Source organism: Oreochromis aureus, linkage group 11 (genome assembly GCF_013358895.1).
Source record: "Oreochromis aureus strain Israel breed Guangdong linkage group 11, ZZ_aureus, whole genome shotgun sequence".
NCBI classification, from domain to species: Eukaryota; Metazoa; Chordata; class Actinopteri; order Cichliformes; family Cichlidae; genus Oreochromis; species Oreochromis aureus.
The window spans coordinates 24443560-24455858 of record NC_052952.1 but is presented as its reverse complement, the minus strand read 5'-3'; the positions used below and the strand labels follow the sequence as shown (position 1 = coordinate 24455858).

At 36.6% G+C, this 12299-nt stretch overlaps 1 protein-coding gene and 1 long non-coding RNA gene across 3 annotated transcripts; both read right to left on the bottom strand.

The window, feature by feature from the left end:
* Positions 1-693: 693 nt before the first annotated feature.
* Positions 694-5307, bottom strand: LOC116314836 (carcinoembryonic antigen-related cell adhesion molecule 20-like). Its single transcript, XM_039619611.1, has 5 exons — positions 5190-5307; positions 4124-4381; positions 1644-1931; positions 1281-1556; positions 694-1199 (listed from the first exon to the last, which is right to left on the bottom strand). Exons 1-5 carry the CDS (start codon positions 5245-5247, stop codon positions 1117-1119), a joined length of 963 nt encoding a protein of 320 aa, XP_039475545.1. The 5' UTR covers positions 5248-5307; the 3' UTR covers positions 694-1116.
* Positions 5308-8908: 3601 nt separating this feature from the next.
* Positions 8909-10931, bottom strand: LOC116314837. Of its 2 annotated transcripts, none has more exons than XR_004199052.2 (3): positions 10299-10931; positions 9930-9967; positions 8909-9500 (listed from the first exon to the last, which is right to left on the bottom strand). It is a non-coding gene; the product is annotated as an uncharacterized LOC116314837 (long non-coding RNA). The 2 variants fall into 2 exon arrangements; XR_004199053.2 differs by having other exon boundaries at positions 9930-9964; positions 10299-10321.
* Between the last annotated feature and the right edge of the window lie 1368 nt (positions 10932-12299).

The following is a 12299-nucleotide window of genomic DNA, read 5'->3' as shown; positions in this document are numbered from 1 at the left end:
CACTCAGTTTACTTTTTACTGACTATGAGCATCATTCATTATTCTCCCGCAGTAATTAAGGTTAGGATATGTATTTTTTTTTTTTAAATTCCAATCCATTCTTCTTTAGCAGCATTTAAATAACCTTTATCAGATTTGATGGTTTTGTTACAGACTTTTCAAAAAAGTGTTTTGCTTTTCTTTCACAAATGTGGGGATTAAATTGTGTTAAAATGTACAAAACAGTGATGTCATGTTTTGTCACGAGGACCCAGGCACAGAAAGACTTGATGAATTTAAGAATCTTATGACTTAATAAAGAAATTTGCAGACTTGCACAGACAGGGTAAAATTATGATGACTGATAATGGAGATGAAGACAACAGACGATGAGGACAGGGAGGAACAGGGGTTTAAATGCACCAAAGAGACAGTCAGAGGGAACTCGGGACAACGGGAGATATTTAAAGATGCAGGGACTCACAGAGACAGGGAAGAAGTCTCATCGTGACGAGTAAAGTTTACCTTGCCTGCATGGGCAGCTCTCTGGGTGCTCAGCACCCCCAAAGCTCTGATCCTAGAATCGCCCCTGCTTGAAAGCCAGGACTTCTGTGTTTTAGTGACACCTTGTGGTCACATTTAAAACGTACGCTATAAATTAGCACTAAGTCAATAATGTATTAAATTTAATTGTCAAATATGAATCAAGTCCGATTGCGACATAAAACACACACTTTATTTTTGATTCATGTGTTCATATGTTTTACAATAATATATAATGAAAAATGACTGCTCCTCTTTTTCTAACATTTGACATTGCATACTTTTCTTTTGCAGTGTTTTGCAGGAATAATAATAAAATAAATAAATAAAAAGCTGCTGCAGAAATAAACAGCAGAGAAAATATGCCCACCTATACTTAAAGGGACAGTTCACCCCAAAATCAAACTTACGTAATTTTCCTCTGGCTGTAGGTCTGAGTTACTTTTGCAGATATCTGCTGCATTTCATTATTATGTTGTAATTGGGCTGTGATAATCCATGGTGTAGTTATCTATTTATTTGGGAATAAAGTTGATACTGGGGTGAAGAGTCTCCTTAAAGTGAAAATAAGTAAACTGTTCTTAGAGCCCAACTCTAGAGGACCCACAGTCCCAGACTGAGGATTCCTGCAAATAGTCCACTGAGCTGCATCGCCTCTGATCCAGAGACTGGGATATCTGTTTGGAGAAAAAGAAAATAACTGAAACTGATTTAGCAGTAAGAGTAGGAACAAGCAAGCTCCAAAGAGGTTTGTGTACCTTTAACTTCTACCATCTTGGTGGCCTCAGCAGAACGTCCAGCAGCTTTATTCTCTGCAACGCAGGTGAAGTTCTGAAAAGTCCCAGGTAGTGAAGGAGTCCACTTGACCACATTTTTATTGATGGAAAAGTAGGTTCCAACAGGGAAACCTCCTCTGAACTCCCACTTGACGGTGCATTCCACATTTAAGGTGCAGCTGGTCAGGCAGGTGAACTCACTTAACTGACCAGGAAACACAGTGTCAGGTCCACTAATGCTGACGTTCCACTGATCATCTGCAAAAGATACGAAAGCTTGTTGCAGTTATGATAAAATACAGCCTTTCTTGTTTTGGTTCAGTCTCTCTGTATCCTTGTACTTACAGCTGAGCAGATAGCCCAGGCTGACAACTCTTGTCTGTGATGTAGGCAGATAAGTTTGACACTGGTAGAAACCAGCATCAGAAGGCAGCAGTGAGTCAAAGTGAAGTGTGAGGTTGTTTTGCTGAAGCCACATATTTTCACGCAGGATCACCTTTTGTCCATCTTTATACCAGACCAGGTCTGATAGACCTTGTGGATCACCAAATCTGGCATCATGGCAGATGAGATTTAGTGACTGGTTGAGAGATGGTACAGTGTTCAGCGGACTGACCTGTACAGACATTTGATCTGTAAAAAAGAAAAAAAAAACGTTTTTAACTGATAAAGTGAGAATAGAAATATGGACAGTAGTGTTAAGTCACACCTCTTAATCTTTGAATTCAGGTTTTCAGTCCATTTGACCCAGGTGTGTAAAGTCAAGCACCTAGCCATGCAGTCTGCCTTTACAAATATTTGTGAAATAATGTGTTGTTCTATAAACATCACTGAATTTGAATGAGATAGTGTAATAAGATGCCACCATTGCTACAAATCAGTATGTGAAATTTCCTTCCTCTTAGATATTCCCTCCTGACTCAATAACTGCAGAGTTTTAAACCTCCTTTGGCATTAGCATCAGCTGAAAAACTGCATGCCTGGAGCCTCATGACAGGGTAGGTGTAATGTGTAGGTAGCAAAGTAGTTTTGTCCGTGTAATGTGTCCTAATTATGTGTAACTCATACACACCTCGTTCCTGTCGTCAAGGCAAAGAAATTGCTTTAAATGTGATTATAAATAGTCAAAATGTAAACAGCATATTATTGAAATCTGAGGGTAAATTTATTTCAATTAAATGTAATTACTAATGCTGTGATGATTCCTCTGACTCTGGCTGCTTGGTCTTCTGTTTCTCTGGTGTAATGTAGGAGACAAATCGCAGCAAATATTTCTGGCACAACTTCACCTACTTCCAAGGTGCATGGAGAGGATGAAAGAATTCACAATGCAGGAACCCCAGCAACACTTGAGGGAAGATGAACAACTTTAATAATTGACCAACGCATTTCAGCTTATGGCCTTCATCAGGGTCATAGTAAAACATTGTAGAAAATTGCTTAAATACAAGACAGGAAACAGAAAAAAATTCAAATTAACCAATCAAAACTTCATAGATAGATCAGCTGACATATAATAGGTAGGTATTGGTTAATTGGTTAAGTCACGCCCAAGTAAATACTGGACTAGATCATTAATGATGAGGACGGGGGGGAGAGACATAATCCCCACCTGTCTGAAAATAACACATGCATGAAATACATAAGAAGGATTCAATAAATATACAAAAAAAACCCCCAAAAAACAACAACAACAACAAAAAAAAATTAAAAACAAGATTACAACAGATCTAACCAGCCCTGTTGCAAGACACTTCAATGATAAACATCCAAGTTCACCATTATTCTTTCTAGGTATTGAAGCCATTAAACTAAACCAAAGGGGTGGTAATATTAATTTTATCCGGAAAAAAAGAAGCATTTTGGATATTCCGGTTTAAGAGTCTGCACCCCAGAGGTATGAATGAGGATTTCTCTATCAATGAGTTTTTGTGAACTGAACCTTTTTATGTTTTTATCCTAATTTTATCAGTTAAATTATTCTCACAGGAGTAATGTTTATTTAATTAATTTTATTTAATTTTATTTATTTTTTCAGCCAAAGAAGGAGTAGCATTCTAGACATCTCATCTTAAGTCTACATTTTAAGTCTAAACTTTAGAGATTTTACATTTTAGAGACATAAATAAGGACCTTTTAACATATGTGTTCCCATGTGATGATGTAATCTTGTTTTTTAATTTGGGTTTTTTTTGTTGTTTTTTTGGTTTTTTTTGTATATTTATAGTATCCTTCTTATGTATTTCATGCATGTGTTATTTTCAGACAGGTGGGGATTATGTCTCCTCCCCCCCGTCCTCATCATTAATGATCTAGTCCAGTATTTACTTGGGCGTGACTTAACCAATTAACCAATACCTACCTATTATATGTCAGCTGATCTGTCTATGAAGTTTTGATTGGTTAATTTGAATTTTTTTCTGTTTCCTGTCTTGTATTTAAGCAATTTTCTACAATGTTTTACTATGACCCTGATGAAGGCCATAAGCGGAAACGCGTTGGTCAGTTATTAAGGTTGTTCATCTTCCCTCAAGTGTTGCTGGAGTTCCTGCATCGTAATGTAGGAGACAGACAACATGTGAGAGGTAAATCCCAACAGGATGGAGGAAGCATGCCTGTCGCCTCTCAGCTAATGATTTAAAAAGGGCTGTGAAGCTACTGAGCAGACATGCACATGGTTTAAGAATTTCAGTTTCATTTCATTAACTAAATTTCTGTTCTTCAAAACTCCTTTACCCATACCCAGTACATTTTAGAAGTACAGAATAAAAGGTACCTTTGTTACTTTCCACTATTTAATGTGACATTTAACTTGATGTACTCACTTGTAATTTCTACAATGGTGTCAGTACTTGTGTAGACTCCTGTTTGTGGATTGAAGACAGTGCATTGCAGTTTTACTGTATCATCCAGTCCATCTGGTGTCCAAGTTAACGTGCTCCCATTGACTGTGCTGGCCTTAAAGGACCAGGTGTAGATGCAGTTTGGAAAACAATTAGATGAGCATGTGAAAGTAGTGGGGGAACCAGCTGTCACCCTGCCAGTCCAAGAAATCTGCACCTTGGTCCCCAAACCTGGTACACCTGAGGGACAGAGCAGTGAGGATGGTTATAACACATACCAGTAAAAGCCACTCTGTGTCAATACTGGTACAATACTGGTTAAAAGCACAAAATAACTCAATCTGAGAATTAAATAATATATAATCCATTACTCCATAATGGATCCCTCTCTGCATAAGTGTCAGATAACAGGAGTTCAAATGTGTGTCCAAACTTAAATGTGAGAAAAAGATAGTGTAAGACTTATATTAGTATCAGCAGGTACTCAAAGTTCTAAAGTGTAGTTCTTAACCTACATGTACGTGGTAGAAGGAAAGACAGCATTCAAACATCTTTTCTAAGAGCACATTTGAAAAAAAAGTTCTGCTGCTTCCACAGATGTATGGCCAAATATAAACTTTGCTAATATACAAATAATAATGATAATTTACATTTAAGAAAACAAAAGTTATAGAAGCAACTGTCTTTCAGCAGTCACTTAAATTATTTAATGTAGCTAGCCAACCTGAGTGACTGAGGAAGGCTGTTGCACAGTTTGGGCACAACAACCTCAAAAACAGGATCACATAATATGAAGAAAAAGCTACTTTTCAGTCCTTACTCAGTTAATTCCTTCCATGTATTCTTAAATCACGAGGTAAAATCTTTACACTCAGAAGAAGTTATGTAGGGATAAATGTGATAAACATCTGCTAAAATAAAACGTGAATCAAAGCACAGAGACCTGTATTCTTGAGCCTCTTATTAGCTGTTGTATTCATGTTCATAGTCAGCATTTAAAAGAATAATAATAGAGTAATAACAGTGAACACAAATGAAATGTTCTCACCCATAAGTGCCACCAGCAGAAGACTCTTCCAGCAGGATGTCACAGTAACACTCGCCATGTTTGACTCTGCTGTAGGGTTGCTTTACCTTCTTTGTTTTTATAACAGCTGTGAGTTACTGGGAGGAAGTTTTAAATCATTTACTAAATCGGTTAAAACAGTGCAGATTACAGTCACACCTGGATTTCACAACTGATGTTGTTTAATACTGGAATTCACTTGATGATGAAATCAGCAGAAGGTGGAAGTTTCCTGAAACAAGTGAGGAAGAGGTCAAATAGAGTTCAAAGGATAGGTTAGATTTTGTTGTTTTTGTTTTTTGATTGTATTATTTTTTTTGTTTGGTTTTTATTTGTATGAATGCATGGATTAGTCAAGAGCCGCATGAAATTGAAGATTTTTATAGTGCACTCCTCAAAGCACTAGATGGCGCTGTCTCACAGGAGTCTTTTAATTCTGGTTCCTTCTTGCTCTAAATAACCTCTGCATTAAAAATATTCACCAAGAAATACCTGGACCTTTTGGTTACTCTCAGCAAGCCTGCAGATGGGTAGTGACACAGTAATAATGCAACATCCAACTATATATTTCTGTTCTCAGCTAATATTATAGTTATCTTATCATTTCTAGCCCTCCTGGATCTAAAACATTTCTCCCATGACACTTTGAACCTGATTACATGGAAGATAGAGTATGAATTATGAAATATATCTAATTCAACTTCTGATGGCAGCACAATGATAAGCTTTTTATTATGTCAGAGGTTTTCTGACACTAGTAGATGAGTCTTCCCTGCTGTCACACACTAAGATAATTCAGTAATTATCATTGCTCAGATAGGTGGGGCTTTTGGACAAGCATCCATCACTTCTTTATATTTTATTTCCAAACTGTCTTGTCCTTTTTTAAAAAGTGGTCTTGAGCAACAGTTCTCCAGGCTTTCTGAAAGTGTATTAGAGCTTTTCACTACAATTCTTGTACCTGTCCATTCTTTAAAGGAGTGTTTACTTTTTAATCCACTGAATTAAAAACTATTCAGCATTATGAGGCACCTAACTCAAAGGATGAACCAGTGCTGTCTACACTTAGCAAAGAACCAATCAGAATTCTACTTTTAGACACTTAGTCACAAACCCATAATTTGTTCCCATTTCTTTAGTTGAATCTAGGAAAAATGTAAAAAAACAAAACAAAAAAAACCCCCAAGTTTTACAATCAGAACATCACAAAGGCAGATATCTAACACTGACTCTCAGGCATGAAGAAGCTACAGAAATATTATTCAATGAAGGCCTGACAGCACTAGTCTGGAAAAGCACCACGACCACAACAAAATACTCCCAAAATGTAAGGCAGTGGTTGAGAAGTCAGGGGAATGGTAGGGATAAGATCCAAGCCTTCAATACATACATCACAATGGTCAGAGCTGGGCACGGAAGAGGATGTCACTGATGTCAAGACGAAAAAACTCCTCACAGTGCACTGGGGTGTCCAGCTGAAGTCCAGCACCTTGAGGCTCTATGATCAGGATGATGGAGAAGTTCTTGGAGAAGTTCATCTGGTTCCCTGAGAATTTTTCTCCAAAAGTACTTTAGGTGGCTGAAGGCAAATGGTGATGAGGAACATGAGGAGAAACAATCATGAATGATCAAGTCCCTGGATATGATGTACCACTGACAACATAGGATGTAGCTGACATCAGGAAATCCAACCAGTGGCTTAAAAAAGGTTGGCCTAAAGGACAGCACAGAGGCACTAATCACAGCAGCACAAGAATGGGCCCTAAGCACCGGATCCATAGAGGCAGGAGTCTAGCACAGCTGACAGAACCAAATAGGTTGACTGTGCAAAGATGTCCTGGAGACTATCCAGCACATTGTAGTAGGATGTGGGTCCACAGTGGTACCAGAGGTAAAAGGAATACTGTGAGCTGTAACTATTAAACTTGAGGGACTAGCTCCAGCAGATTCCAGGCACAACAGAGGTCTCTATTCAGAAGAGCACAAGAAAAGCTGAGTCACCCTTTTTAGAAAATTTTCCAAAAGAATATCTCTGAGTCTGTTTGCTTGGTGAACTGTTACATTTGCCTTGACAGTATATGTTTGACAATGTGGTTAGCAAATTTAGCAGGCTTTGTCACAACAGATTACTGGTACTTTTGGTACAGTGTTATCTTATTGTGTTGTGATAACAGGTCGGATACCCGGAATATAATTTATTGGCTGAACTTTGAATTTATTGCTGCAGTTTCATGCTGTGTCATTCCTCTAAATCTTGCATTGTTTGGCTACAACCTTATGTTGAGTGTATATCAAATACACTAACATCAGAAAAACAGAAACAAAAAAGCATAAAAATATAGGAATATACCTGAACTATTCGTCTACGTTCTTTTTGCAAGAGGGAGAGTAACATGTTTTCTTTCATTTCCTCCTCTCTGGGTGTTACCACAGATATGTTTTATGATCGCTGCATTTCTGAGAAACATGGAGTAACAGAAATATATTGATATTTCTTATATTTATTCCTCTTCCTTATTCCCCAGTGCATTTACGTTTCCTCTTTGCAACATCTAATTCTTGGAAAAATCAAAGACAAATAAATGTGTAAGTCTGTATTTTAAAAAAGGGCCCATGTGCTTTATCAGGTGTGAAGAAGTCAGAAATGTCACTAAAGCAGAAGAAACAAAAAAGTCAAAGGCATCAAAAAAAAAAAAAAGGTTTATTAGAAAAATGATGCATATTATTACAAACACAGTATCTGAGGTTGCATTCTTTGCTCTCCTTAGAGGAACACTGTAAACTGGTGACACACTTATGACACATTCATCTCAGCATGTAGACGAGCACTTAAGTGCATGAGATAGGAAAGTCGTTTCCCAGAGCTTCATGTGCTATAAACTAAAGTTATTACTTTACACAGAGGGCAAAAGTTTATCCACTTCCCTTCAGAGCCTTTGGGGGTTTTCTGGGTTGTTGGTTGTCAACACTTCAATTTGCTCAATATTCAGAAAAATACATTTTATAAGTTATTAGTGAATTATAAATAATTATAATGAACGACCCTCTCAATCAGGATGTTCAAAGACCATTCTTTGATACTAATGTATATACAGTATTCAATAAATGGATTAGATGTAATTAATACCTTTATTAACACAAAATGTGTTACAATTTTATGAATTAATATTGTTACAGAATTCCAGGCTTGACAACTTGTATTTGGTGGTATTACACAGACACAGTCTGCATACTGATACCTTCTAGTTACACTACTGAAATATGCTGACAGAGGGAGTGTGTTGTTATTTTGTAAGTGCAATGTCGGTTCTTTACTGTAGAAAAGTTAATCCAGAATGGCCTAAAAATATATTTATAATTAATTTCAATAAGCATTTTGAAGGGATAATAAAACTATAACTTTACTAATTAATTTGTGTGTGGAAATTATTTCTCCCAGGAAAGAAAAAATCAAAGGTTTTCGTGTGCCTATATTTTTTTTTTAAAACAAACTCATAATATTCCCCCCACCCCAAAATGGCAAATGGTATTTTTAAGCAGTTTTAAGCAGCAAAAAATCTGAATACAGATAGAGATTTATAGTAAATGGAGATGTAACACCTTGAAATGCAGTGCAGAGTATTATCTAGTGAGCAATGCATGTTTGCTCTAAACTTGACAACCCAATAAGTGAGAATTTTTGAAAGTTTAAAAACTCACCATTAACATTTTCTTTGTTGTAACATTTCATTTAATTCAAAACTTTCAAACAGTGCAGCGCCTTTACAGTTCACTAAGGTAATGACACATTATTCATTCATCAAACTGATCATTAAGTAGTATCCAGGAGTGTTACTTTTAACAAATAAACACTAGAATCTCATATGAAATCACATGATATTACATTATGTCAAACCTGTGACAAACATTAGCTAGATTAACATTTGAATCAAATATAAAGAATATTACTGCTTAGGTAACTGCATTTTACATGGGCTGTAAAACACGATATACAGTTTTTAAAGAAATATCAAAGTAATAAATAGAAACAGTTTTCCAGTGACAGTAAACTTCAGAGCTGGTTGGTTGTTAATTACATGTTAAAGGAAAGTCGGAAAGCCATGTCCAGACAAGCTCACAATGAAGGAACTACAAGAGAAGTTCAGGTTTCACTGCTTTTGGTGTCCAGTACTATTTGAATCTATTCACTTCCTGCATGACTTCATCATAGGAAGGAGGGGAGGACGCATAATGTGCAGAGTCACTATGTGTATTTTTGTTTGGGATAAACCTCACATTTGTAAAGTTCAGCTCCTACAAATGAAAAACAGAAGACAGAAACATTACAGATGTAAAGTACACAGGATTTTATTGTCTTTGTGTTAGATTTTATAAGATGTAACTTCCATTTATGTCTTGATGCATCCTCAATCATCCAGGTAAGTAAAACCCCCAAAGTTGATTCTGTTCATCTGGACGTAGCGTTTTCAGTGGGTGACAAAATGTTTCTCCCACTGAAAACGCTACGTCCAGATGAACAGAACTAACTTATGGGGATAACTTCTATTTCGTTTCATCGTATTGGATAAAATATTGAACTGATATGGAGTTAGCATAATCGTTAATCGGCCCATGCAGTCCTGGTCAAATACCCTGTAGCCACTCACACAAAACTATAAAGACCATGATTTCTCCAAACATTTTGCAAACATAGGTGAACATCAAAGAAGTAAAAACTTTTACCTGACTGGAGGAAGCTGGATTATCCTGACCTTCAGCTGCTTTAAAAATAAACAAATAATTTAGGGAAACAATACTAACACGCACAGAAACACAAAAAAGCAAAGCCGTCAACTTACTACACGTTCTCTCTCAGCAGCCAAACACAACAAACAGGCCAGAAAAGTAAATCTTGGCTGTCAGACATACTCACAGTGAAAATTGGAGAGGAATTATGTGGAAACATCACAGAACAAATGGGACGCTACCTGCATTACACACTATCTGATTTTGTGTTTTCCTTTGCATTTAAATTAAAGCAGCTCCACCATAAACTTATCCAAAAACTGTACTGGTATTTATATGATTACATTTTATTTATTTGAATCTTACCTGTTGCAGTGGTAGTTTCTGTGTGTGTGGACTGATTCAGATGTCTTCTGCTGAGAGAGTTAAAAGGTCATTACTATACATTACAACACAAGCATTCTCTGAACCTTTGTAACATAATAACACCTATGGAGCCTCAATGTTTTTACAAAATAAATAATACAACCACAATCATTCTATATGCCTAAAATGTTTTTGTGAGTTTAAGTTTTACTGTTATAAAAGTTTTAAAAATAGGATTTCCAACTGTATTTTAACACAGCTTTACTCACATTCTTATGTCAATTACTGTTATAGACATAATTATTTTATTACCGTCGCATAAAAACAACAAAATGCAACAAAAGATTTAGCTACCCTGAGAAATAACAACAAATCACAAGCTGGAGTCATGACTAGAACTACACCAACAGCTGCAGCAACGATGACACAACATGCGATTACTATTCCGCTGATGAAACATCCTGATGATTCCAGGAAGATACAAATGAAAAAAAAAAATATTTTCATCATCATATTTTTGAAAAAGAAATTGCCCCATCATTTCATAATAATGTAATAATTATCTCATTTGTTTGATTATAGTAATTTGTCAGATTTCTGTGGCTTTCAGAAAGACATAATTTTTCCAGCACATATCAGTGTTTTAGTAAAACTGTGGAGGTACTATGCGTCTTTGGCAAACATATTTATATCTTTAAGCAAAGTTATGTACTTAAAAGCACATGTCTTGTGAGCTTAAAATAAACCTTCATTGTTTTGTTGGTATCATCGCTATGGAAAAAATATGAGTGATATAACAGTAAAACCCACAAACATATGTAGGTATCTCATCCATGCACCACTGATCGTGGCATTTTCCTAATCATGCCTGACAGGTCGAGTTACCACAGTCAGATAAATCAACCCCTTTAACCTTTACATACTGTTTGGGTCATATTAGATGCGTTTAAAGGTAAAGTAAGAATACCCTAAATGACATTTTTTACTCTGTAATTCGGTGACTCTATATGTTATACTGTTGTACAGCTGATTCTAAATTTTAAACCATCCATCCATCCATCCATTCGCTTCCGCTTATCCTTTTCAGGGTCGCGGGGGGCGCTGGAGCCTATCCCAGCTGTCATAGGGCGAGAGGCGGGGTACGCCCTGGACAGGTCGCCAGTCTGTCGCAGGGCTAACACACAGGGACAGACAACCATTCGCACTCACATTCACTCGCACATTTACACCTAGTGGCAATTTGGATTATCCAATTAACCTATCCCCACAATTTTAAACCATTAGAGTCAAATTGGACCGTTATCTGTTCAGATGGCTACGAGATTCACCAGTGTGAGTCAAGTCAAAGAAAGTTGTAGTTTCAGGGAGTCTTGAAACTGTCAAACTGTAAACCCATGTGTGCCCAGGATCCTACAGAGGTCATACAGAGGTCAGAGGGTGACTCAGCTTTCAGCACAGGCACTGACAATATAAGTATATAATCTGAAAATAAACAAAAAATAAATGTATGTATTCTGCATACATCTGTAGTTCCTAATTCTGTATAGACACTTATGAGGGTATTGTGGGCATAGATCAAAAATTAACTTGACCATACAGTTAAGGCATGAACAGTATGTAAGGTTTATTCAGCTTTTTCATCGCTGAGTATTTCTGCCCCTGTAATTAACCAGGTATTTCTGGCAGACGGTGTGGACTCCGCACAGCTGATCAATTTTAAGCTGTTCTTGATAATTAAGGTATCTGGATTTTGATGGGAACATTTTTTGGTTAGTGTGATCGTGCTAAAATGTGCTACGCCCATGTAAACAGGTAGTGTAAGATGAATAGTGTGAAACTCATAGTTAACAACACATACAGAAATATTCTCGTTTTACACAAAGTATAACCTTTTTTTTTTTTAAATTCAGGTTGTACTATAAAAGTTTACTGAATAACAACTGAAAAGGTTAGGCTCCATGGGGTGTATCATTAAAAACATATCAAAACAGATATATGCAA

Bases quoted from the DNA above. Each gene is read 5' to 3' on its own strand.
- LOC116314836 (XM_039619611.1), bottom strand. From the start codon at position 5,247: ATGGCGAGTGTTACTGTGACATCCTGCTGGAAGAGTCTTCTGCTGGTG. The intron at 1,932-4,123 runs GTGAGTACATCA...TCTTTTTTACAG, and splicing joins CACCATTGTAGAAATTACAA to ATCAAATGTCTGTACAGGTC. The intron at 1,557-1,643 runs GTAAGTACAAGG...TATCTTTTGCAG, and splicing joins CCTGGGCTATCTGCTCAGCT to ATGATCAGTGGAACGTCAGC.